The 26,683-nt window shown below is 43.1% G+C and overlaps 1 protein-coding gene and 1 pseudogene across 2 annotated transcripts in view; one reads left to right on the top strand and one right to left on the bottom strand.

Annotated features, from left to right (window-relative positions):
* Window positions 1–2,726: 2,726 nt before the first annotated feature.
* Window positions 2,727–2,816, bottom strand: LOC120362221 (small nucleolar RNA SNORA70; annotated as a pseudogene).
* A 1,562-nt stretch (window positions 2,817–4,378) lies between these two features.
* Window positions 4,379–26,683, top strand: part of TENT4B (terminal nucleotidyltransferase 4B) — a 71,079-nt gene continuing 48,774 nt past the window's right edge. Inside the window, exon 1 of one of the 2 annotated variants that reach the window (XM_010347829.3) lies at window positions 4,379–5,338. In XM_010347829.3, coding sequence (XP_010346131.2) covers window positions 4,701–5,338 — 638 coding nt within the window. In that variant the 5' untranslated portion in view covers window positions 4,379–4,700. The remainder of the gene's footprint in view (window positions 5,339–26,683) is intronic. The other variant, XM_003937258.4, reaches the window with a different exon arrangement.

Genomic DNA, 26,683 nt, shown 5'->3' with positions numbered 1-26,683 from the left:
GAGATGGGGTTTCACCATGTTGACCAGGATGATCTCGATCTCTTGACCTCGTGATCCACCCGCCTCGGCCTCCCAAAGTGCTGGGATTACAGGCTTGAGCCACCGCGCCCGGCCTGATCTTGAACTTCTGACCTCAAGTGATCTGCTCACTTCAGCCTCCCAAAGTGCTGGGATTTTAGGTGTGAACCACTGCACCTCGCCATAAAGTTATTTTTATATATTTTTTTTCTATAGAGATGAGGTCTTGCCATGTTGCCCAGGCTGGTCTCAAACTCCTGAGCTCAAGCAATCTGCCCACTTTGACCTCCAGAAGTGCTGGAAGTACAGGCTTGAGCCACTGTACCCAGCCTACAAACTATTTTTATGTATATTAACTCATTTTATCATTTTGCCAGTACTTCAGTAGTACTTTGCCTGAGGAAATCAGCACTCAGATAAACAAGTGGAATTTCTTGCATATGCTATTACTAATTTTGAGTACCTTGAAAAATCTTAGATATCAATGGTGTTTAATGTGTTCCAGAATGTCTGAATAAATATTTTATTTTTTTGAGATGGGATCTTGCTGTCACTCAGGTTGGAGTGCAGTGGTGCAATGTTGACTCACTGCAACCTCTGCCTCCTGGATTCAAGAGATTCTCCTGCCTCAGCCTCTCAAGTAGCTGAGATTACAAGTGTGTGCCACCACACCTGGCTAATTTTTGCATTGTTGGTCGAGATGGAGTTTCACTACTTTGGCCAGGCTAGTTTCGAACTCCTGACCTCAAATGATCCATCTGCCTTGGCCTCCCAAAGTGCTGGGATTACAGGCATCAGCCGTCGCTCCTGGCCAATAATGTTTAGTTTTTTGAGCTCTCCATTTTTCTTGTTTGAATTAAAAAGAAGAATGTTTCCCCAATCTTGTGTCTTGAGATTGAATTTTTAAAAAATTTCTTATTAAATTCTGTTTTGTTGTTGTTGTTAATTTTAGAGACAGGGTCTTGCTATATTGCCTGGACTGGTCTCAAACTCCTAACCTCAAGCCACCCTCCCCCCGTAAACCTCCCAAAGTGCTGGAATTAAAGGTGTAATCCACTATGCCTCTCCTGAATTTTTTTCAAGCAGAATTTAAGGAAATAGATTTAAAATTATTACTTTTATTTTGTTTTCTTCTCTTTTGAGACAGAATCTTGCCCAGGCTGGTCTTGAACTTCTGGGCTCAACCAATCTTCCTTCCTCAGCCTTCCAAAGTATCGGGATTACAGGGGTAAGCCACTACACCCAGTCATTTTTATTTTTGAGACAGGATCTCGCTCAGGCTGAGCGCAGTGGCACAAACATGGCTTGTAGCCTTAACCTCCTGGGCTAAAGCCATACTCCCACCTCAGCCTCCTGGGTAGTTGGGACCGCAGGCACCCCTCCTCCAAGCACACCTAGTTTTTAATTTTCATCTATTTGTTTACTTTTTTTGAGATGGAGTCTAGCTCTGTCACCCAGTCTGGAGTGCAATGGCGCTATCTTGGCTCACTGCAACTTCTGCGTCCTAGATTCAAGTGATTCTCCTGCCTCAGCCCCGAATAGCTGGGATTACAGGCATCCACCACCATGCCCAGCTAATTTTGTATTTTCAGTAGAGACAGGGTTTCTCCATGTTGATCAGGCTGGTCTCGAACTCCTGACCTCAGGTGATCTGCCTGCCTTGGCATGTCAAAGTGCTGGGATTATAGGCATGAGCCGCTGTGCCTGACTGAGATTGAATTTTTAAAACAAGTATGAAGTTATCAGACAAAATCTATTTCTATACAATGTTTTATTTTTGTCAGTGTGAATAACATAAAAAATACTGCTACTTACTTTCCTAGCTATGTAATAATTTGTATATAGCAAATTTTATTCAGAGAAAACATTCTTCTTTTTCTTTCTTTTCCTTTTCTTTCTTTTTTTTTTTTTTTTGAGACAATTTCACTCCAGTTGCCCAGGCTGGAGTGCAATGGCATGATCTCAGCTCATGCAACCTCTGCCTCCTGGGTTCAGGCAATTCTTCTGCCTCAGCCTCCCAAGTAGCTGGGATTACAGGCATGGGCCACCATGCCCCACTAATTTTGTAGTTTTAGTAGAGATGGGGTTTCTCCGTGTTGGACAGGCTGGTCTTGAACACCCGACCTCAGGTGATCTGCCTGCCTTGGCCTCCTGAAGTGCTGGGATTACAGGCGTGAGCAACTGTACCCGGCCAGAGAAAACTTTTAATACTGATTTATAGTAAAGCAACAGCAAAAATCAAACAGAATGAAACAAAATTGTAAAGAATTTTTTTTGTTTGTTTTGGTGGATAGGAAGTAGGGTTTATTAGTGAGTATTAAGAGAGGGCAGCACAGTAGAAACCCTCAAAGTACAGGGCACACCACTTTCGAAGAGGGCCACAATGGTGATGTACTTAACCCCACGGCCATCTGGGATGGGCCGCTTCTCAGCCACCATGTCTTTAAATTCATTGGCATTGAACTTGGTGAAGCCCCACTTCTTTGAGATGTGGATCTTCTGAAGGCCAAGGAACTTGAACTTGGCCCTGTGCAGGGTCCTCAATCACATGCTCCTTGTTCTGCAGCTTAGTGCCAATGGACATGATAACTTGGCCAATGTGAACCCTGGCCACAGTGTCCTGGAGCTTTCCAAAGGCACCGTCAATACCTCTCTGGAGCCTACACTGGGGTAGTGCAAGGTCAGAGACAGGAACATACATCTGAAAGGCCTACCTCCAAGGTCCCTTAGAGTAACGAATACAAGAAACAGGCTTCACATACTACCAAGGAAGCTGCTGTTTGCAGCTGAAGGGTCTTCGTGTGTTTTCCATATTTATGGTCATACTATGTATTCTTTTAACAACAACAACAACAAAAGGTAAGGACAGGCGTGGTGGCCAACCCCTTGCAATCCCAGCAGTTTTGGAGTCTGAAGTGGGAGAATCGCTTAAATCCAGGAGTTCCAGACCAGCCTGCGCAACGCAGAGACTTCTTCTCTATGCCGTATTGACGCGCGCCTGTGGTCCAAGCTACTCAGAGGCTGAGGCAAGAGGATCGCTTGAACCCGAGTCACGGAGCCTGCAATGAGCTGTGATCGAGTCCCTGAACTTCATATGACAGACCAAGATTTAGTCTCAAAAGGAGAAAGGTAGAGCGATACTTAGTTCTTTGGTAAATAGTTTTTCATTATTTGGCATAAAAACTTTCCAGGATATTGAGCTCCCAAAACAGAAGGCCAATATCAGGCATCAGGGACTTGTTCTGGACTTTGGACCAACCTTAAAGGGCAAAGAAGCTGTTCACTTACTCTTTTTGTCTCTTGATATAAAATGCTTAACATTCCCCTTTTCCTGTCTTTTTAACTAGAGAGTGGAAAGATACGCAAATAACCACCTAGTGGACAGTGTCTGCTGATGCTAACAATATAATCTTCATTTTAGGATTGAAAGGTTTGGGGTTCTCTTAAAATTTAATGCTGACCTCATGAAAGCTAAGATTGTTGGTGCACGTTAGGGCAGAAGACCGTCTTTGCCACACCGCGCAGGAGTGTCTGCTTCTCTGTGCATCTACACGTGTTTGCGTGTGCTCGTGTAAAGTGGGTTGAGTGTGTGGCTGTGGCTTTCAGCCCGTGGCTCACACTCTCAGTCTTAGTGGCCTCCCCCAGGGCTATGCATGGGGGTAAGGTTTCTGTGCCTTCAGGCCGGGGTGAGGGGTCCCCCGCGGAAGCCTGCGGCTCCCCCACCCCGGCCCGGGGTGCAGCAGGGCGGGACGCAGGGTCTCGCGCAGCCCGCGTCAGGATCCTGGGGAACACGCTCGGGCGGGGGGCGTGTCCCCACCCCACCATAAAAAGTGTTTTAGGTTGTTTTTTAAAAAGAAAGTGTTTTAGAAAGCAGGCAGAGGCCGAGACGTCCGGAAGGGCTGGGAGGGCCGGGGTGGGGCGGCCGCAGGGAGGGGAGGGGCGAGGAGCGGGGCGGCACCTCCCACGACCTGCTCACTGCGGGGCGGGCGGCAACCTCCGTGCGGTCTCGCGCAGTCTCAGCGCTGGGGAAGCCGAGACGGAGGAGCCGCGCGCACGTCAGAGGCTCCCAGACGCCCAGGTACGTGGGCCGCCTCCGCGGCCGGCGCAGGGACGGTTGGGTCGGGCGGTTGTACCCCCGTCGCGCCGCGCCGCGCCGCGGCCTCTGTGACGCACCGCGCGGCCTCCGGGGCTGCTGCGCGGCGCGGCGGGGGCGGGACGAGCGCGGGAGGGCGGGGCGGGGGCGGGGCGGAGCGAGCGGGGCGGAGCCGGCAGAGGCCCCGCCCCGGGGCCGGAGGAGCGAGGACGCTACGGAGCAGGCGCGTCCCGCAGCCGCTGCCGCCGCCGCCGCTGCCGCCGCCGCCGCCGCCGCCGCTGCTCTCCCTTCTGTGAAGCCGCCGCCGCCGCCGCCATTTGCACGGGGACCCCAGTGACAGGGGCTCGGCGGAGGGGCGGAGGGAGGGGGGGAGGGCCCGCGGAGCCCCCGAGGGCGGGAGCGACGCCGCCGGCGCCGGCCCGGCTCCCTGCGCGATCGCGCAGCCCGCGGCGGGCCCCGAGCAGTAGCAGCGGCAGCGGCAGCGGCAGCAGCAGCAGCAGCCGAGGCCGGGCGTGCGCCTGAGGCGGCGGCGGCGGCGGCGGCCCTGCGGGCGGCCGGGAGGGGCGGGGGCAGCGGCCGCCGCCGTTTGATGGATCCGAGGATCGCCTGGTTCCAGCCAGAGCAGCTCGGACCGTCCAACAGTCTGTGGATGCAGATCTGGGAGACGACCCAGGGGCTGAGGAACCTCTACTTCAACCACCACTGTCACAGCAGCGGCGGCGCGAGCGGCGGCGGCAGCAGCAGCAGCAGCAGCAGCACGGCCACCGGCGGGAGCGGCAGCAGCACCGGCAGCCCCGGCGGCGCGGCCCCCGCCCCGGCCCCGGCCCCGGCCGGCATGTACCGCTCCGGGGAGCGCCTGCTGGGCGGCCACGCGCTGCCCGCGGAGCAGCGGGACTTCCTGCCCCTAGAGACGACCAACAACAACAACAACCACCACCAGCCTGGGGCCTGGGCCCGCCGAGCGGGCTCCTCGGCGGCCTCGTCCCCCTCGGCGGCCTCGTCCCCGCACTCCTCGGTCGCCGTCCCCGCTGCCGATCCTGCTGACCCGGCCTCGGGCAGCAGCAACAAGAGGAAGCGCGACAACAAGGCCAGCACGTACGGACTCAACTACAGCCTGCTGCAGCCCAGTGGCGGGCGGGCCGCGGGGGGCGGCCGAGCTGACGGCGGCGGGGTCGTGTACAGCGGGACCCCGTGGAAACGGAGAAACTACAACCAGGGAGTCGTGGGGTGAGTGCTGGCCCTGCGGCCCGGCGGCCTGGCGGTGCGGACGGACGCGCAGCCGGGCACACGCCCACAGAGGGGAGGTGCGGGGGTCTGGGAGCGGCCACCCCACAGCGCCTGCTCTCGCCGCTGCTGCAAGGTGGGCTGCTGGCCATCCCCCGCCGCCAGCCGTTCACCCCTTTCCCCAAGCCTCCTTAGCTGTCCACACCCTCCACCCTCCTGCCTCCCCTAGTCGTCCACACCTTCCTCCCCTCCCTCTAATCGTCCACACCTTCCCCAGGCCCCTCCTTTATCCATTCACTCTCCTCCCATCCCCCTTAGTGAAACACACCTACCCTTCCAGCCGACCCCTCCAGCCCTCCACACCTTTGTCCGCATCATCACAACTCAAGATGAGGCCGCTTAGTACGAGCATATCATTCATTCCCTGAGAACATTGGTGTGCGAGTGTTTTTGGATGGTGCAGGACCCAGAGATGCTTTCCTTGCCAAGAATAGAAACATCCAGAATGCTCCTCCCCCTCCCCCAGTCCCAGACAGCAATCGTGTCATCCCTGTAAGGCATCGCCTGCTCTTGACCCTTTGGCCCATCTTTTTATGTTTATTTATTTTTTAAATTCCTATGTTACAGATGTCCCGTCTGTCGAGAGGGTGGCTTGAGATGGGTGACCGCTAAGTTTAGGCTGGTAAAGATGGTGAGCTCTTCTTCTGAGGCTCTGATAGAACTTTCCAGGAGTTCATGGTCCGCGGCTCCAGCTTCTCACTGTAAAGTTGTCATCCTGGCACAGCAGCCAATGCTTTTCATTCTGGGGGTAAAGATTTATGCTAATGAGTGAATGTTGCACCACTGGTGACTTTCTGTTTAAAGTTCAGCTCTTACAAAATGGAATCTTACCTGACCCCTAGTGAATTATGTACACAAACAGGGAATGTTTCCAGCTAGATCTCCCTTCAGAAGAGTCCCTGTGCTGGAATAGGTTACTGAGTCTTACTTGTTTTGCAAAGCTTTGGGGGAGTGGGGTGTGTGTGTGTGTGTGTGTTTAGCTTGAGTAGGGAGAACTGGCTTTCAAATTGCTTTTCGTTTTTCAGGTTCTCTTTTACATTGAGGGCTTTGGGATGCAAATGAAATTACCAATTAGTAATCCCATGTGAACCTTTTCCTGGATTTATTCATTCAGATCTGCCCTGCTTTGGCTGAGAGAGTGAGTTCTGTGTACCTTTTTGAAGGTCTGGGAAAAATGAGTTGGTGGGTTCCATCTGCTTCCAGTGGGCTGGTGTCTGCTCTATGCTACTATTACAACTCCCACCTTTTGTGGAAAATGCAGTCAAGCGTTTTAGGACTGGTGCTGTGGTACATGTCAAACCTGCCCTCACATTCCAGAAAGGGAATCCTTTTAGGGTTGAGTCCTCTGCTACTAAGCTTCAAGGGCGCTCTCCATGGTCATCACGTTTTGTTTTATTAAAGGCTTGTGGTTCCATCCTGTTAGCATTTCCAAGTCTAAGCGTAAACCTGTGGTTTAGTGACAAGCAAATTGATGTTAAGGGGTTCTGGTAGTTTCATTTCACAGGAGTAAGTTCCAGTTAAGAAATCGCTGTCAACTAAAACCTTGAAGTTCCTTAATTGCATTTTACCTCTTTGCATGTGTCTAGAAAAGATAGTAAGTCCAAGATGCTTATTTTTTGATAAATTAGAAATTATCCTCTCCTCTGCTTGGTATTTAATGCAGAAGATACTCTAAAAGGTTCATATTTGTACTTAGATAGAAGCAAGATGTTCTTCCTGATTCAAATATATTGCCCTCAAAGGGATTAGGAGAGGAATTTTCATTTCCCAGAGGGATTATTGTTTAAAAACTGATTGTAAACCTCTTTAAAAACTGCTTATCACTTCACCAGATTTTCCATTCTTTTGCTTCCTCCTTTAGAGGATGTCAGTAGTTAATTAAAAAAAAAAAAAATTTTCAATTCTGAGACCTCCTAGTTTCAAAAAATACATTAAACAGTTCCCAAGAGTGTTAAGAGTGTCTGGGTGCTTAGAAATTCTTGCTTTGATTCATGTATCCTGATTTCTTTCTTTTTTTCTTTTTTTTTTTTTTGGAGACAGAGTTTTGTTCTTGTTGCCCAGACTGGAGTGCATTGGCACCATCTCGGCCCACTGCAGCCTCTGCCTCCCCATTTCAAGTGATTTTCCTGCCTTAGCCTCCTGAGTAGCTGGGATTACAGGTGTGCACCACCACGCCCAGCTAATTTTATATTTTTAGTAGAGACTGGGTTTCTCCATGTTGATCAGGCTGGTCTTGAACTTCTGACCTCAAGCGATCTGCCTGCCTTGGCCTCCCAAAGTTCTGGGATTACAGGCATGAGCCACGGCACCTGGCCTCATTAATTATGATTCCTTCTTTTTCTTTTCTTTTTTTTTTGAGACAGGGTCTCACTCTGCGGCCTAGGCTGGAAAGCAGTGACATGATCATAGCTCACTGTATCCTCTAACTCTTGGGCTCAAGTGATCCTCCTGCCTCAGCTTCCTGAAGTAGCTGGGACTACAGGCACATGTCACCATGCCTACCTAATTTTTTTATTTTTACTTTTTGTAGTGATGGAGGCTCCGTATTGTCGCCCAGGCTGGTCTTCAACTGGCCTCAAGCAGTCCTCCCACCTTGGCCTCACAGAGTGCTGGGATTACAGGAATGAGCCACCATTCTTGGCCAGTATCTTTATTTCTTAACTTTAGTAGGAAGTTTTTCTGTTTTTAATAGGGGTATTTAAAGGAAGTCTGAATTCAGAGTACACCTTGATGTTATGCTGTTTTAAGATTAAATATACTAAAACTACGACCATTGTTTTCTGAATTCTTTTTTTTTAAATTTTATTTATTTATTTTAAAAGATGGGGTTTCACCATGATGGCCAGGCTGCTCTTGAACTCCTGACCTCAGGTGATCCACCCAGCTTGGTCTCCCAAAGTGCTAGGATTACAGGCGTGAGCCACAGCGCCCGAACCTGTTTTCTGAATTCTTAAGATGTGACTGATAGTCAGCTAATAGGTTAATGCATTGTGGTGGTCCTTGGCCTCTGAACTGACTGTGCAGATAGGGAGAGGAGACCAGAAAGCATGTGAAAAATGGATTAAAACTATTGGACAGCTATAGAGTCTCTCGCAGCTGTCTTTTGTCTTTTCTGCTTCAACCAAACTGGTTGACTTATTCAGAATGCTGACCTCTTGCATTGCCTAAGTCCTTGATGTTTTTGGTTTCTCCTCTGAATTCCCAAAGGTACTCACTTCATGCTCTTAATATAGCCCACTTATGTTTAACTTTCTTTTTATTATGTGTTCCCTCTTAACATATGACATGGACATTTCTTTAATACGTAGAGTAAGATATTAGACTTTATCCTAAAGTCTTCTTCAAAACAAAACTCTCTTGGGCTTACCATCTCAGACTTCTTCGTGTACCCGTAGACCCAGAGATTTTGTTTGCCTTTAAAAATTATTTATTTTATTTTTTATTATTTTTAAATTTTAATTTAATTTTATTGAGACAGGGTCTCGCTCTGTTGCCCAGGCTGGAGCGCAGTGGTGTGATCTCAGCTCACCGCAACCTCTGCCATCCACATGCCTCAGCATCCCAAAGTGTTGGGATTATAGGTGTGAGCCACTGTGCTGCCCTACATTTACTAAAAAAATTTTTTTGAAACAGGGTATTTTTCATCACTCAGGCTGGAGTGCAGCGGCATGGCCATGGGTCACAGCACCTTGACCTCCAGGGCTCAAGTGATCTTCCCACCTCAACCTCTTTAGAAGCTGGTACTATAGGCAAGTGCCACTGCACCTGGCTCATTTTTGTATTTTTTGTAAAGATAGGGTCTTCCCATGTTGCCCATTCAGGCCTACAACTCCTAGGCCCAAGTGATCTTCCTATGCTGGTCTTGCAAAATGTCAGGATTACAGGTGTGAGTCACCATGCCTGGCCTTTTATTTTTATGTATTTGTGTATTATTTATTATTATTTTTTTTTTTGAGACAGAGTCTTGTTCTCTCACCCAGGCTGGAGTACGGTAGCACAATCTTGGCTCACTACAACTTCTGCCTCCTGGGTTCAAACAATTCTCCTGTCTTAGCCTCCTGAATAACTGGGGTTACAGGTGCCTGCCATCATGCCCAGCTAATATTTGAATTTTTCGTAGAGATGGGGTCTCACCTTGTTGACCAGGCGGTTTTGAACTCCTGATCTCAAGTGATCCGCCTGCCTCGGCTTCCCAGAGTGCCAGGATTACAGACGTGAGCCACTGCGCCTGGCCTGGTCTTTTATGTGTTAAGTTGCTTCCACTCATTCTCTTTCTTGGGCTTTGCTCCCCTCCAGGACTAGCGATGGTGTAGGATGCTGTCCACCTGCTCCTGCTTGTCCATGAAAACAGACCATACAGTCTTTTCTCTTGAAACGTTTAATTGTTGATCACTGTGGAGAAAGAGGGGATGGCAAGAAGTAGCAAACACAGGGAACTTGCAGAACTTGGTCTTGAGCCCTGGGTCCAGAAACTTCTTGTTGAAGGTGCTTGGTGTTTGTCCAAGCTCATGAGGATAGGTTTCTGTTGGCTGCACTGCCAGATCTGTAGATGCTTTTTTAAGGCTTGGATGACTTGTTCAAAACAATGTTTTGGAGTACAGATTTGGCTGTGGGGACATCAAGACCTTGTTGGGAAACTTGGGTTTAAAGTATAGTTTTTTTAACTAGGTTGGTGGGAATGGGGATGTGAAGAGAGAATGAACGTGAGAGGCATTGCAGGGTAAGGATGGAGAGGACTCATTCCTTAAATGGATTTAATAATCACATTGTAGCTTTGAACCTGAGTGACTGGGGAAATACTGGAGGGTTTGTTTTGTTTTGATTTTGTTTGTTTTTTTGGAAATAAGGACTAGAAGTACTGTTGGTTTGGGGAATAAGATAGTAGGGAGATGTATATAGGTGAATATGCTAGTGGGGAGCTGAGATTTGGAGGGCTGAGATGTAGTGCTGCTCACTGCTGTGGGGCAGCATCCTCCTGTATGTGCCATCCTCTGGTGCCCATTGTTCGCCATCTCACAGTAAGCCCAAGATGTTCATGCCTTTCTTCAGCACTGCATTATGGCTTATCTCTGCTTGTTTTTCTTTTCTTTTCTTTCTTTCTTTTTTTTTTTGAGACGGAGTTTCACTCCTGTTTTCCAGGCTGGAGTGCAATGGCGTGATCATGGCTCACTGCAACCTCTGCCTCCCAGTTTTAAGTGATTCTCCTGCCTCAGCCTCCTGAGTAGCTGGGATTACAGGCATGCACCACCATGCCCGGCTAATTTTGTATTTTTAGTAGAGACGGGTTTTCTCCATGTTGGTCAGGCTGGTTTCGAACTCCTGACCTCAGGCAATCCGCCCACCTCAGCCTCCCAAAATGCTGGGATTATAGGTGTGAGCCACCACACCCAGCCTCTTTTTTTTTTCTTTTTTGTTTTGAGATGGAGTTTTGCTCTTGTTGCCCAGGCTGGAGTGCGTCTCAGCTTACCACAACCTCTGCCTCTCAGGTTCAAGTGATTCTCCTGCCTCAGCTCCTGAGTAGTTGGGATTATAGACATGCACCACCATGCCTGGCTGATTTTGTATTTTTAGTAGAGATGGGGTTTCTTCATGTTGGTCAGGCTGGTCTTGAACTCCTGCCCTCAGCAGATCTGCCCGCCTCGGCCTCTCAAAGTGCTGGTATTACAGGCGTGAGCCACTGTGCCGGGCCTGTCTCTGCTTATTTCTACACAATGTCATCAATGGGATTGGTGTTACTGCTGGGCTCCAAAGTAATCAGACAGATACAAGTAGATTGAATTTGAAAGAATTTAGAGGCCTTGTTCCAAGTGATTTGTGCTATGTTTAAGTTCTACCCATTTGCAAATATAGCCCACAGTTATTCTTAGTGAACTGGAACCTTCAGGTTATTGAATTTTACTGATTTGGGTACTGAAATGTGCTTTTAAAAAGACATTAGGTTTTTTGTAGTGTAGAGTGTACACTAACAGTATAATTCATATTTAAGAATGTTCCAAAATTTAGTATACTGTGTTCAATGAACTTAACTTCCTTTATTTTGATTGATTGATTGATTGCAGCAGAGTCTTGCTCTGATGCCTATGCTGGAGTGCAGTGGTGTGATCTTGGCTCATTGCAACTTCGACCCCTCTGGGTTCAAGTGATTCTCCTGCCTCAGCCTCCTGAGTAGCTGGGATTATAGGTATCCACCACCACACAGACTAATTTTTGTATTTTTAGTAGAGATGGGGTTTTACCATGTTGGCCAGGACGGTCTCAGACTCCTGACTTCAAGTGATCTGCCTGTCTCAGCCTTCCAAAGTGCTGGGATTACAGACATGAGCCACCGTGCCTGGCCACTAACTTAACTTTCATTCCACAATTTCCATCTTTTATCCAAAATCTGACATCAGTGAACAGTCACCATTAACCATTGGCATTTCAGTGTTTAGACTTTTTTTTCCCCCCTTTCATCTTTGTGGATTCTTTTTTTCAAATACTCATGAAGTTTTAACTGTTGAAAAGCAAAAAGAAAGAGTGACTTTTTGGAGTCTGTCTACCCAGTGGTCACACAAAAGGCTTAGTACATTACAGGAAAGATAGGATGGGAAAGGGATACTGGAAAATTCTAAGTCAGGGACGGGGGTGTGTATTAGAAAAATTCTGATCCTGGTGTGCCAGATGGCCTTACATCTCAACTTCTGTGAAATTCCTGCCAACAAATTATAGTGTAGAAGCATAGAAGGGTCCATGGGAACAGAATTTAAGGGCTCCCTTGGTAATACAGTACTGAACTGGTTAGATGGTCCTTACTTGTTGGTTCTCAAATAACCTGTGTTGTGAATATCACAGGAAGGGCATAGACATCGTAGCAATGGTTAGATACTCTTACACCTGCTGAAGCTGAGAAAATTAAAGTCACTTTTTCTGTGGAAAGTAGAAAATCAAGCTTTTGTATGATTTCACACAGCTTTCTATTCTCTCTTCTGTTGACTCTGTTAAAAGGAACATTTAGTGGTGGAAACTATTTCAGGCTCACACCCACGATACTAGAGACTGTATTAATCACTTACACACACATAGGTATAGAGTAATCTTGAAGGAACTGTAGGCCAAAGGTGATTTTTTTTTTTTAATTCGAGACCAGCTACCAGCACCTGGTATTTTGTGTTTCCTCCAGAGCTGACTGTACAGCCTAGACTCTGATGAGAAATTCAGAGGATGGCCAGTAGAATGTTCTTTCCACCCCAGAATACTTGTTAGGGACTCAGCTCCTGTGGAATGCCAAAAAGGCTTCAAGTTTGTTTCGCTATTCTTAAGATTACATGTAATTATTTTTTTGTAAGAGATTATATATATTCAAGTTGATGGGTTTGAGCTAGACTGTTCCTTAATTTGGAACCACACAGCAGATGATACATTTATTTCCATCTGATAAGTTACTTGATGATGTAAAAGACATTTGAGTTAAAAATTTTTGGGAAAAAAGCTGAATGTTGAGCTATTTATGTTGTGTGATGGTTCCGTATTCACTTGGACAACTTTGTCTGAAAACAATCTTACCAGGTGCACAAGAGATTTCTCATAATATTTGGTAATTAAATTGAGGAATTTGGCCGGGCGCGGTGGCTCACACCAGTAATCCCAGGACGTTGGGAGGCTGAGGTGGGTGGATCACGAGGTCAGGCGATCAAGACCATCCTGGCCAACATGGTGAAACCCCATCTCTACTAAAATACAAAAAATTAACTGGGTGTGGTGGTGCTCCCCTATAGTCCCCCCTACTCGGGAGATTGAGGCAAGGGAATCACTTGAACCCTGGAGGCTGAGATTGCACCACTGCACTCCAGCCTGTTGACGGAGACTCTGTCTCAGAAAAAAAAAGAAAGAAAGAAAGAAAAATTGAGGAATTCTAGCTCAAGACATGCTTTTTTTTTTTTTTTTTTTTTGCTGAAATAGTTTTATATATTTAGTGCAGAAACCTGTGTTTCCAAATTATCTAATGTAATAAAAGTTTCAATAAAATGGAAGTCTTTATTACCATGTTTCAAATACTATGCTAAACGTTTTCCATTTGTTATTATATTAACCTCCTCATACATAACCCTGCTATTTTTTTTTTTTTTTGCTTTCTATTTGATGTAATTACAGATTCATAGGAAGTTGTGAAAAATAGTACAGAGAGCCAATGTTCCCTTCACCAAGTTTAATCTAATGGTAATATCTCATATAAGTATAATTTAATGTCAAGAACCAGGAAATTGTCATTGTTACAATCCATAAGACTTTTTTAGATTTCACCATTTCCACATGTATTTGTGGGTATGTATAATTATATGCAATTTTATCATGTGTAGATCGGTCTAGCCACTTTAACAGTCTATAGTTCTATATACAGAACTACTCCATCACCTCAAGGCTCCCTATGTTACTGCTTTATAGCTGCATGCACCCTTCCGGCAACCACTAATCTGTTCTGCATCTCTGTAATTTTGCCATTTTGAGAATGTTATATAAATGGAATCATACAGAATGTAACTTTGGCTTTTTTCTTTTACCATAATTCCTTTGAGAGTCATCCAAATTGTTGCATGCATTAGTAGTTCATTTCTTTTTACTATTGAGTAGTAGTCCATAGTATGGCTGAGCCACACAATTTGTTTAACCATTTACTTGTTGAAGGACATACCAGAAGGGTGGTTTCCAGTTTTTTGGCTGTTACAAATAAAGCTGTTATAAACATTCAAGTATATAAATGTTTTTATGTGAATATAAAGTTTTCATTTTGGGGGAATAAATGCCCAAATGTTTGGATCATATGGTAAGTGCCTTTTTTTTTTTTTTTTTTTTTTTTAAAAAAGGACGGGGTTTTGCCATGTTGGTCAGGCTGGTCTTGAACTCCCGACCTCAGGTGATCTGCCTGCCTTGGCCTCCAACGTGCTTGGATTACAGACATGAGCCACCACGCCCGGCCACATTTTTGGTTTTTAGAGAAGCTGCTAAACTATTTATTTTCTAGAATGACTACATCCTCATATTCCTACCAACGATGTATGAGTTATCCAGTTTCTCTGCATCCTTTGCTAGCATTTAGTGTTAACACTTTTTTATTTGAGTGATTCTAATATGTGTAGTGATAACCCATTGTGCCTAAACATATTAACCAATAAAAAGAGCCTTATCTAATTTTAACTTTTTATATTTTAAAGCATCTTGGTGATACTGAACTTTCTCAATGAGAAATCTCTAAAATTATTACTTGAAAAGCGTTGATTTTCAAGTTTTTCCTTGGTTTTACTCTTAGCAGTATCATTTTAACTTTTTTTGTCTTTGAAATAATTTTTAGTGTTTCCTTTACATGTTGCTTTTCTTAGAAACTAGTTATTAGCATGAAGTAGATCTTTAGTCACATTTTCTAAAAACATAAAAAAGGAAAACTGCGGAGTTTATTTCAAAATTGAGAGTTCCATCTTTTCATAGGAGGATATTTTATATTCTGTTGGCTTGGCTATATTTTAGGGAATAAACCTGTGGTTAGTGGTTTGTTGGTGTTGGTGGTAAAGTTTTCTTACAGTATTTTTATACCTGAATAATACTTTTAGACTCTATAGAATAGATACTTGATCTTCAAATCTATCCTGAAATAAATTGTTTCATCTAAACAGCTTTGTGACCTGAGAACTGGGACTTGGTCCCTTAATTTTCCCTTACTGGCCCTTTGTAGCCACTGTTTTGATTTTGTCAAAGTAACCTAACTCTTAGCACCGTCAGGTATTGTACATTTCTGCCAAAGCAAGAATAAGAATACATAGGATTATATTTTAATTCTATAATTAGTTGACTTTTGGCTTATTTCCAGGAACTTGGAGTTAATAAAGTGCTAGTGATAAAGTTTGAAATTTTAGTGTCTTTGTTCTTTGAAATTATTCACCCTTTATTTTCTTGTTTGTTTGGGGTGTTTATACCACTGTCCCTAAATACACCTAAACTAAAGGAAGAAAAATATCCCTTGTAATATACCACTACTAGGATATAATTTCTGTTAACAGTTTTATGTAAATATTTTTTGAATTTTAATGTTTATATATATGTGTATATATATATATATATATATATGTATTTATCAATATGGACTCTTACTGTGGGCATAATTTTCCTGTTTTTAAAGAGTTGGGTTTTATTTATTTTATTTTATAGAAATGGGGTCTCACTATTTTGGCTGGTTTTGAACTCCTGGTCTCAAGCAGTCTTCCCATCTCAGCATCCCAGAGTATTTGGATTACAGACATGAGCCCATCCTCTTTGTTGTTGTTTAAATAAAATAAATGTATTTTCTTACAGTCTGGAGGCCAGAACTTAGAACTGGTTTTCAGTCTAATTTTTTTTTTTTTTTTTTCTTCTTTGGGAGAAGAGCAACAGAATATTGTGGATATACTTTTTTGACATAAAAAGTTCTTAGTGGGCTGGGCAAGGTGGCTTACCTGGGATTTACTGCCTGTAGTCCTGGCACTTTGGGAGGCTGACGCAGGTGGATTGCTTGAGTCCAGGAGTTCAAGAGCAGCTTGGGTGATGTGGTGAACCCAGCCTCTACCAAAAAAAAAAAAAAAAAGTAACCAGGTGTCATGGTGGTGGTGTGCCCTAGTAGTCCCAGCTACTTGGAAGGCTTAACTGGGAGGATCGCTTGAGACCAAGAGGCAGAGGTTGCAGTGAGCTAAGTTTGTGCCACTGCACTCTAGCCTGGGTGACAGAGCAAGAACCCGTCTGAAAAAATTTTTTTTTAATTTATTTTTTCTTTTTTTGGTTACGTTCCATTGATTTAATGTACCTTAATTTATCTTTAACTATTTCTTTTTGACCATTTTGTTTCCATTCTTTTGTTTTTTTAAGACAGGCATTAAGCTGAGCCTTTGCCTCAGAAAGCATTATTTCTTTTATGTCAGCAAAATATGTATGTAATGAAATTAAAATTAGAAGGCAGAAAAGGTTATCCTTGATTTTTCTATTTATTTTTGAGATAATAATTCACATACCATAAATTTAACCCTTTGAAAGTATGCAGTTCAGTGGTTTTCGTATATTAGAAGGTTGTACAACTATCACAACTGTCTAATTCCAGAACATTTTCATCATCCTAGAACTCTGAACCCATTATCACTCCCCAGTCCCTCATGTCCCCTAACTCTGGCAGCCACATAGAGACTCTGTCTCTGTGGATTTGTTTATTCTGGACCTTTCTTATAAGTGGAATCATAACAATTTGTGACCTTTTGTGCTTGACTCCTCAAGCTTAGTACAGTGTTTCCAAAGGTTATCTGCGTTGTAGCATGTATCGGTACTTCATTCCTTTTTGTGGCCCAGTATTGTGTATATTTATTGCATATATACATATATATATACACATATATGTGTATATACATATATGTATATATATACACGTGTATATATATCACATTTTGTTTATCCATTCACATGTAGAAGGACATTTGGGTTGCTTTAATATTTTTGGCTATTATGAATACTGCTGTAGACATTCAGGTACAAGTGTTTTTTTGATGTTTCTTTTTTTGAGGCGGAGTCTCTCTGTCGCCAGGCTGGAATGCAGTGACGCAATCTCAGCTCACTGCAACCTCTGCCTCTGGGGTTCAATCGATTCTCCTGCCTCAGCCTCTTGAGTAGCTGGGACTACAGGTGTGCATCACCATGCCCAGCTAATTTTTTTGTATTTTTAGTAGAGATGGAGTTTCACTATGTTGGCTAAAATGGTCTTGATCTCTTGACCTCCATGATCCACCCATGTCGGCTTCCCAAAGTGCTGAAATTACAGGTGTGAATGTCTGCGCCTGGCCCATGTACAGGTTTTTATGTGAACATGTTTTCATTTCCCTTGGGTATATACTTAGGTGAGGAATTCCTGGTTACTTTTTAAATTCCAAATTACTTTTTAAAGTGGCTGTGACATTTTATATTCTACCAGAAGTGAATGAAATTTCCAATTTCTCCACATACTTGTCAGGACTTTTTGTTTGTTTGTTTATTTGTTTAGAGACAAAATCTCACTCTGTTGCCCATGCTGGAATGCAGTAGCACAATCTTGGCTCACTACAATTTCCACCTCCCCAGTTCAAGTGATTCTTGTGCCTCTCAGCCTCCTGAGTAGCTGGGATTACAGGTGTATGTCACCACGCCTGGCTAATTCTGTATTTTTTGTAGAGACAGGGTTTTGTCACGTTGGCCAGGCTGGTCTTGAACTTGTGAACTCCAGTGATCCACCTACCTCTGCCTCTGCCTCCCAAAGTGCTGGGATTACAGGCATGAGCCACTATGCCCAGCCTGCACTTTTTAAAAAAATTTATATAGTCAACCTAGTGGGTATGAAATAAGTGTTTTTTTGTTTGTTTGTTTTGAGTAGAATCTCTCTTTTTTTTTTTTTTTTCCGAGACGGAGTTTCGCTCTTGTTACCCAGGCTGGAGTGCAATGGCGTGATCTCGGCTCACTGCAACCTCTGCCTCCTGGGTTCAGGCAATTCTGCCTCAGTCTCCTGAGTAGCTGGGATTACAGGTACACGCCGCCATGCCCAGCTAATTTTTTGTATTTTTTAGTAGAGATGGGGTTTCACCATGTTGACCAGGATGGTCTCTTGACCTCGTGATCCGCCCGCCTCGGCCTCCCAAAGTGCTGGGATTACAGGCTTGAGCCACCCGCGCCCGGCGAATCTCTTAAGAAGTAAGTGTTTTATTTGTCATTTTGATTGTTAGTAGTGACTAACAATGTTGAATATCTTTACATGAGCTTGTTGGTCATATACATATCTTCTTTGGAGAAATAGCTATTCAAATATTTTGATTATTTAAAAATTGGTTGTTTTTTTTTTATTGTTGAGCTATAGGAGTTCTTTATTTTATTGTATTTTTTTGAGACAAGATCTTGCTCTGTCACCCAGGCTGGAGGGTAGTGGTGCTATCTTAACTCACTGCAACCTCTGCCCCTACCCCAGGCTCAAGTGATCCTCCCACCTCAGCATCCCATGGCTGGGACCACAGACCCATGCCACGATGCCTGGCTATTTTTTTTTTGTATTTTAGTATACACGGAATCTCACCATGTTGCCCAGGCTGGTCTCAAACTCCTGAGCTGAAGTAATCTGCCCACCTCAAGCTTCCCAAAGTGCTGAAATTAGAGACATGAGCCACTGTGCCTGGCCTATTTTAAATTATTTTAAAGATGAGGTCTCACTTTTTCATCCAGGTTGGGGTGCAGTAGTCTGATCATAGTTCACTACCATTTTGGCCTCCTGGGCTCAAACGATCCTCCAGACTCAGCTTTCTGAACTGAAGGTACATCGCTACCACGCCCAGCTAAAGGAGTTCTTTATATTCTAGATCAGGGGTGTCCAATCTTTTGGCTTCCCTGGGCCACATTGGAAGAAGAAGAATTGTCTTGGCCCACACGTAAAATACACTAACAGTAATGACAGCCAATGAGCTAAAAAAGGAATTACCAAAAAAACTAACAATGTTTTAAGAAAGTTTATAAATTTGTGTTGGGCCACATTCAAAGCCATCCTGGGCCTCCCTCATGGCAGTGGTGGTTTAGATGAGCTTGTTCTAAATGCTAGACCCTTACCAGATGGATGATTTTTTAGATATTTATCTCATGCTGTAGGTTTTTTCACTTACTTTTTTTTTTTTTTGAGTTTTTTTTCTTAAATAATTCAACTGATTATAGGCTTTAATTTTTTCGTTTTCTTGATAGTGTCTTTTAAAGCACAAAGTTTTGTTTCAATTAAGTCTAATTTGTCTATTTTTTTCTTTGCTTGCTTGTCTTGTATGAGAAATTTGCTATATTTTGTTATGTTACCAAAAAAAAAAAAAAAAAAAAAACTCAAAAAAAAACCCAAAACCCTGTTTCCCAGGTTTAAGCGATTCTCCTGCCTCAGTCTCTTGAATAGCTGGAATTATAGGCATGCACCACCACATGTGGCTAATTTTTGTATTTTTCATAGAGACAGGGTTTCAACATGTTGGCCAGGCTGGTCTTGAACTCCTGGCCTCTGGTAGTGTGCCTGCCTTGGCCTCCCAAAGTGCTGGGATTACAGGCATGAGCCACCTCGCCTGGCCAGTATCACATAATTTTATATAAATATTTGTTTGTGTTTCTTTAGATAAGGACTTAAAGGAAGGCATAATCATAACACCATTATTAATACCTAAAAGAAATGAGCAATAAATGATTCATTTGTTGTATCAAATATCCAGTGTTCATATTTCCTCAAGTGTCCCATAATCATTTTTAAAAGTTTGTTTGAATCAACATCCAAACAAGATTTTTTTGATTGCTCTTGTTGAAAATACATTTTAAATCTTTATTTATAGCTGTCTCTGCCATCTGTTTTCCCCCATATTTATTTGTTTAAGAAACCAGGTGTTGTTTCCTATGGACTTTCTTACTGAATTTTGCTGGTTATATTCCTCTGGTGTCAGTTTATTATGTTCCCCTTTCCCCCTGTATTTTCTGTAAGCTTGTAATTAGGTCTAGAGACTTGTTTAGATTTTGTAAGTTTTTATTTTTATTTTTTTTTGCAAGAATGTATCATAAATGATGGTGTATACATCTCTCAGAAGACACATATCTTAATGTCTTTTGTGATATTAGTAGTTATTAATGATTACTCCCTATATTATTTGGATTGTAAGTTTATGATATTCTCATTCTCTTGATTTTTTTTTCTGTTAGCTGGAATGCTTCTGAAAGGAGAAACCTTTCTTCAAGTTACGTGGTTGTCTTGAAGATTCACTTCTAATAGGGAAAGCAGACTAAGGGTGCAAAAGGAGATAGTTTCTAACTGGCTCTGTTAATGAGCTGTCACTCTAAGTGAAGAGAAACAAGACAGGCCACAGGAAGCTGAAGTGGGCCTGGAATATTGGTGCCATGTTCATGCATGCGTGCATGAAGGGAAGTTAATCTTCCCTGTGGGGAACTATACTTGGGTTTTGGTCAGTGGCCAGGGCTGTCAAGGAAGACCTTTGCCCGAAGCTATACCTGGCCTTTGCTTTCAACTCGTGGAAGCTGAAGGAAACCAGGACAGACCTATGACCTGTGAACTTCTGTTCGGTAGACAAAGTTCTCACAGCCTAAATTCAGTAACCAGGAGTAAAATGCTTGCTTTCCCTTGAAGTAAAATTTGAATTATATGTTTCTTCAACTTGTGCTAATACTTTTTTTTTTTTTAAGACGGAGTCTTGCACTGTCACCCAGGCTGGAGTTCAGTGGTGCGATCTCCACCCACTGCTACCTCCACCTTCTGGGTTCAAGTGATTGTTCGGGCTCAGCCTCCCAAGTTGCTGGGATTACAGGCGCCTGCCACCACGCCCAGCTGCTTGGGAAGCTTGAGGCAGGAGAATTGGGAGGCAGAGATTGCTGTGAGCTATGATTGTACCATTGCACTCCAGAGTGGGTGACAGTGGGACTCTGTCTCCAAGGAGGAAAAGAAAACCAAACAGTTGTTTTCACAGGATGTGAAACCTGCCTGCATTGAGTGCTGACTGGGAAACTGGAGTATGCACAGATTTTGGTAAACAAGGGGATTCCTGAAACCAATCCCCTGAGTATATGGAGGATTGACTATATCTTTTAATAGAATTTATTATTTTATTTTTTAGCAGTTTTAGGTTTATGGAAAAATTGAGCAGGAATACATAGTCTCTATCTCCCTTGCATTTCTCCCTATTACTAATGTCTTGGAATAGTGTGGTACATTTGTTACAACTGAAGAGCCAAATATTGATACATTATTGTTAACTAAGCTCTGTAGTTTATTTTTTATTTTTTTAATTGCATTTTAGGTTTGGGGGAACATGTGAAGAACATGCAAGATTGTTGCATAGGTACACACATGGCAGTGTGATTTGCTGCCTTCCTCCCTGTCACCTATATCTGGCATTTCTCCCCATGCTATCTCTCCCCAACTCCCCACCCCGCCGCTGTCCCTCCCCTGTGCCCCTCCCCCTCCCGACAGACCTCAGTGTGTGATGCTCCCCTCCCTGTGTCTGGAGGGGAGCATCACACACTGGGCTCTGTAATGTGTCTGCTCTTACAGTATCACTGAGTAGTTTCACTGCCCTAAAAATCTGCTTTGTTTCACCTTTTCATCCCTCCCCTCTCTGTACTCAAACCCCTGGCAACCACTGATCCTTTTACTGTTTCCATCATTTTACCTTTTACAGACTGTCATGTAGTTGGAATCATACAGATTGGCTTCTTTCCATGTTCCTTCCTGGCTTGATAGCTCTTTTCTTTCTTTTTGAGACAGAGTCTCGCCCTCACCCAGGCTAGAGTGCAGTGGTGCAATTGGTTCACTGCAACCTCTGCCTCCCAGGTTCAAGTGATTCTCCTGTCTCAGCCTCCCAAGTAACTTGGACTACAGGTGTATGCCTTCACACCTGGCTAATTTTTTTATTTTTAGTAGAAACGGGGTTTCACCATATTGGTCAGGCTGGTCTCAAACTCCTGACCTCAGGTGATCCACCTACCTTGGCCTCCCAGAGTGCTGGGATTACAGGCGTGAGCATCACGCCTGGCCAGCTCTTTTCTCTGTACTGAATAGTATTCTTTGTATAGGCATATTAGTTTCTTTATTCACCTTCTGAAGGACATTTTAGTTGCTCTTAAGTTTTGGCAGTTATGCATGAAGTTGCTCTAAACATCTGTGTGTGGGTTTTTGTGTGGTCATGTTTTTAGCTCATTTGGATAAATACCAAGGAGCACGATTGCTGGATCATATGATAAGAGTGTGTTTAATTTTGTAAGAAACTGCCAAAGTATTTTTCAGGGTGACTGTATCATTTTGCATTCCCACCAGCAATGAATGGAGTTCCTGTTGCTCCAAATCCTTGTTAGCATTTGGTAGTGTCAGTGTTTTGGCTTTTCACCATTCTAATAGATGTGTAGTGATACCTTATTTTAATTTGCAGTTCTCTAGTGATATATGATGTTGAGCATCTTTTCATCTGCTTATTTGATATGTGTGTATGCTATTTGGAGAAGTTCCTGTTCTGATCTTTTGCCCATTTTTAAATCAGATTGTTTTCTTTTCTTTCTTTCTCCTCTCCCCTCCCTTCCCACCCCGCCCCGCTTCTTTCTTTCTTTCTTTCTTTTTTTTTTTTTTTTGGAGACAGAGTCTTGTTCTGTCACCCAGGATGGAGTGCAATCGTGCAATCTCTGCTCACTGCAACCTCCACCTCCTGGGTTCAAGTGATTCTCCTGCCTCAGCCTCCTGAGTAGCTGGGATTACAGGCATGCACCCCCACTCCCAGCTAATTTTTGTATTTTTAGTAGAGACAGGTTTCATCATGTTGGTCAGGTTGGTCTCAAACGCCTGACCTCACGATCCGCCCGCCTTGGCCTCCCAAAGTGCTGGGATTACAGGTGTGAGTGACCACACCCAGCCTCAGATTGTTTTCTTATTGTTTCTGGGTTCTTTTCGTTTGTTTGTTTTTTTGAGAAAGCGTCTTGCTCTGTCGACCAGTCTGGAGTGCAGTGTCATGATCTCAGCTCACTGCAACCTCTGCCTCCTGAGTTCAAGCAATTCTCATGCCTTAGCCTCCTGAATAATTGGGATTACAAGCATGTGCCAGTACACCTGGTTAATTTTTGTATTTATAGTAGGGACAGAGTTTTACCATGTTGGCGAGGCTAGTCTTGAACTCCAGGCCTTATCTCCCACCTTTGCCTCCCAAAGTAATGAGATTACAGGCATGAGCCACTGTGCCTGGCTTATTGTTAAGTTTTAAGAGTCCTTTGTATATGTGTATTTTTTTGGTGATTCTTTTAAAATTGATGCTTAATAATTGTGCATATTTATGGGATGCATGTGATATTTTGATACATAAATACAATGTGGATCAAATCAAGGTAGTTAGAGTATCACTTCAAACATTTCTCATTTCTTTATGTTGGAACATTTCAAATCTTCTGTTTTGAAATACACAATAAATTATTAACTTGAAGTCACCTCATTGTGGTATCAAACATTAGAACTTACTCTTTCTACCTGACGTTATTTTTTTTACCCATTAACCAGCCTCTCTTCATCAGTTCCCTATCTCCCCTACTCTTTTCTTAGCCTCTGATATGTATCATTCTACTCTCTAGCTCCATGAGATCAACTTTTTTTAGCTCCCACATATGAGTAAAGAATATGTAATATTTCTTTTTTAGTGTCTGGCTTCTTTGTATATTTTGGATACTAGTCTTTTATCAATATGTGTTTAGCAAATATTTTTTCCAAGCCCATGACATGTCTTTTCATTCTCTTAAATAATGTCTTTCGCAGAGCACACATTTTAAATGTTAGTGCATCCAGTTTACCAATTCTTTAATAGATTGTGCTCTTGGTATTGTGTATGAAAAGTCTTCGGTAAACTTACAGTCATCTAGAGTTCCCCTTATGTTATATTATAGGAATGTTACAGTTTTGTGGTTTACATTAGGTCTGTGATCCATTTTAAGTTAATTTTTATGTGAAAGATGTAAGATCTGTATCTGAATTCTCTCTTTCTCTTTACCTTTCTTTCTTTCTTTTTATTTTTTTTGAGACAGGGTCTTGTTCTGTTGCCCAGGCTGGAGTGCAGTGACACCATTAAGGCTCCATTGCAGCCTTAATCTCCTGGGCTCAAATGATCTTCTTGCTTCAGTCTCCAGAGTAGCTGGGACTACAGGCAAGCACCACTCTGCCCAGCTAAATTTAAATTTATTTTAGAGACAAAGTTTTACCATGTTGCCCAGGCTGGTCTTGAGCTCCTGGTCTTAAATGCCCCTCCTACCCTGACCTCCCAAAGTGTCAGGATTATAGACATGAGCCACCCAGCCCAGACAATATAATTATTATTATTATTTTTTTTTTTTGAGACAGGGTCTCAACCTCTGCCTCCCAGATTCAAGCTATCCTCCCACCTCAGCCTCCCAAGTAGATTATGGGTGCCCATGACGACACCCAGCTAAGTTTTTAAATTTGTTTACAGATTGAGTCTTTCTTTTTCTCAGGCTGGTCTCAAACTCCTGAGCTCAAATGATCTACCTGCCTTGACCTCCCAAAGTGCTGGGATTACAGGCATAAGCTACCACACCCAGCCTACAAGGGTATTTTTAACCCAAGTTTGGTTGAAAAAAAATCCACACATAAATGGACCCATACAGATCCAACCTGTGTTATTCAAGCGTCAACCATATATGCCTTTTTTTCTCCCCACTGTCTCCTCTCCCATATATCCCTTTAATGCTTTAAGTACGTTGTTAGATTCAGTTTGCTAGTATTTTGTTTAGCATTGTATATCTGTGTTCATGAGACTTATTACTCTGTAGTTTTCTTTGTTTTTTTCTCTGTCTGGTTTAGGGTAATGGTGGCCTCATAGAATAGATTAGGGAATATTTCCTCTGCTTCTGTTTCTGAAAGAGATTGTAGAGAATTGAGATAATATCTAATTTTTTTTTTTTTGAGGTGGAGTCTTGCTCTGTCACGCAGGCTGGAGTGTAGTGGCACAATCTTGGCTCACTGCAGCCTCTGCTTCCCAGGTTCAAGTGATTCTCCTACCTCAGTCTCTTGAGTAGCTGGAATTACAGGCATGCACCATTGTGCCTGGCTAATTTTTGTATTTTTTAGTAGAGATGGGGTTTCACCATGTTGGCCAGGCTGGTCTTGAACTCCTGATCTCAGGTGATCTGCCTCCCTCCACCTCCCAATGTAGTGGGATTAGAGGCATGAGTCACTATGCCTGGCCTGAAATAATATCTAATTTAACAGTTGGGCAGAATTCACTATCAAACCCACCTGGGCCTGGTGCCTTTTGCTTTAGAAGATTATTGATTATTGATTCATTTTCCTTAATAGATAAAAGTGCATTTACATTGTCTTTCCTTCTTCGTAAGTTTTAGTACATTGTGTCTCTCAAGAAATTATTCCATTTCATCTAGGTTATCAAATTTGTGGGATTAGTGTTTCATAATATTTCTTTGTTATCCTTTCAGTGTCCATAGGATCAGTAAAGATGGCCCTTTCTCATTTTTTATGTTAGTAATTTGTGTCTTTGCCTTTTTTTTCTTTGTTAATTGGCTAGAAGCTTATCAATTTTGTTGATCTTTTCTGAGAACCAGCTTTTGACACTGATTTTTCTCTGTTAATTTTGTTTTCAATTTAATTGATTTCTGCTCCGATTAGTTTTCTTCTGCTCATTTTGGATTTAAATTTTTTTAGTTTCCTTCCTAGAAGATTTTCTAAGTAAAAACTGAGATTATTGATTTTTAGATTTTTTCTAGTGTTTACAGTTAATGCTGTACAATTTCCTCTAAGCACTGCTTTCTCTATATCACACAAATTTTGATGTCATATTTTCATTTTCATTCAGTTACAAATAGCTCTCGAGACTTCTTTGACTCATCTGTTACTTAGAAGTGTGTTGTTTAATCTCCAAGTATGTATTTTGGGATTTTCCAGCTACCTTTTTGCTACTGTCTTCTAGTTTAATTACATGTGGTCTGAGAGCTACTTTGTATGCTTTCTATTCTTTTCAATTTGTTAAGATGTTCTTTGTGGCCCAGAAGGTGGTCTACTTTTTTTTTTTTTTAAAGAAAAGCTGGCCAGGTGCAGTGGCTCATACTATACTTCCAACACTTTGGGAGGCCAGAGTGGGAGGATCACTTGAGGCCAGGAGTTTGAAACCAGCTTGAGAAACATATAGAGATCTCATCTGCACAACCAATTTTTAAATAATTAGTTGGGTGTGGTGGCATATACCTGTGTATAGCTGAAGTGGGAGGATTGCTTGAGCCCTGGAGGTTGAGGCTGCAGTGAGCCATGATCACACCACTGCACTCCAGCCTGGGCAACAGAGTGAAACCTTGTTCTCTCTTGAAAAGAAAAAAAAAATTGACATAAAGCTCGTTCATCTTTTGTATATGTGACTTCAGAATAACTACTGATGGTTAAAAGAAAAAATCAGAATGATGCAACCCAAGTGTTCATCAGTCAATGAATAGATAAACAATATGTGGTGTATGAATAAAATGGACTACTATTATTCAGCCTTAAAAAATAAGAAAATTCTGGCACTGCTGTAACATGGATGAACCTTCAGATCATTATGCTAAATGAAAAAAGCCAGACACAAAAGGACATATATTGCATGATTGCACTTATATGAGGTGTCTGGAGTATAAGAGTCATAGAAATTGTAATTCAGTAATTAGAACAGTGCTTGCCAGGGGCTGGGGGAGGAGGGAATGAGGAATTCATGTTTAATGGGTACAGAGTGTTTT

This window comes from Saimiri boliviensis, chromosome 1 (genome assembly GCF_048565385.1).
Source record: "Saimiri boliviensis isolate mSaiBol1 chromosome 1, mSaiBol1.pri, whole genome shotgun sequence".
Classification (NCBI taxonomy): Eukaryota; Metazoa; Chordata; class Mammalia; order Primates; family Cebidae; genus Saimiri; species Saimiri boliviensis.
This window is presented reverse-complemented; position numbering and strand designations above follow the sequence as displayed.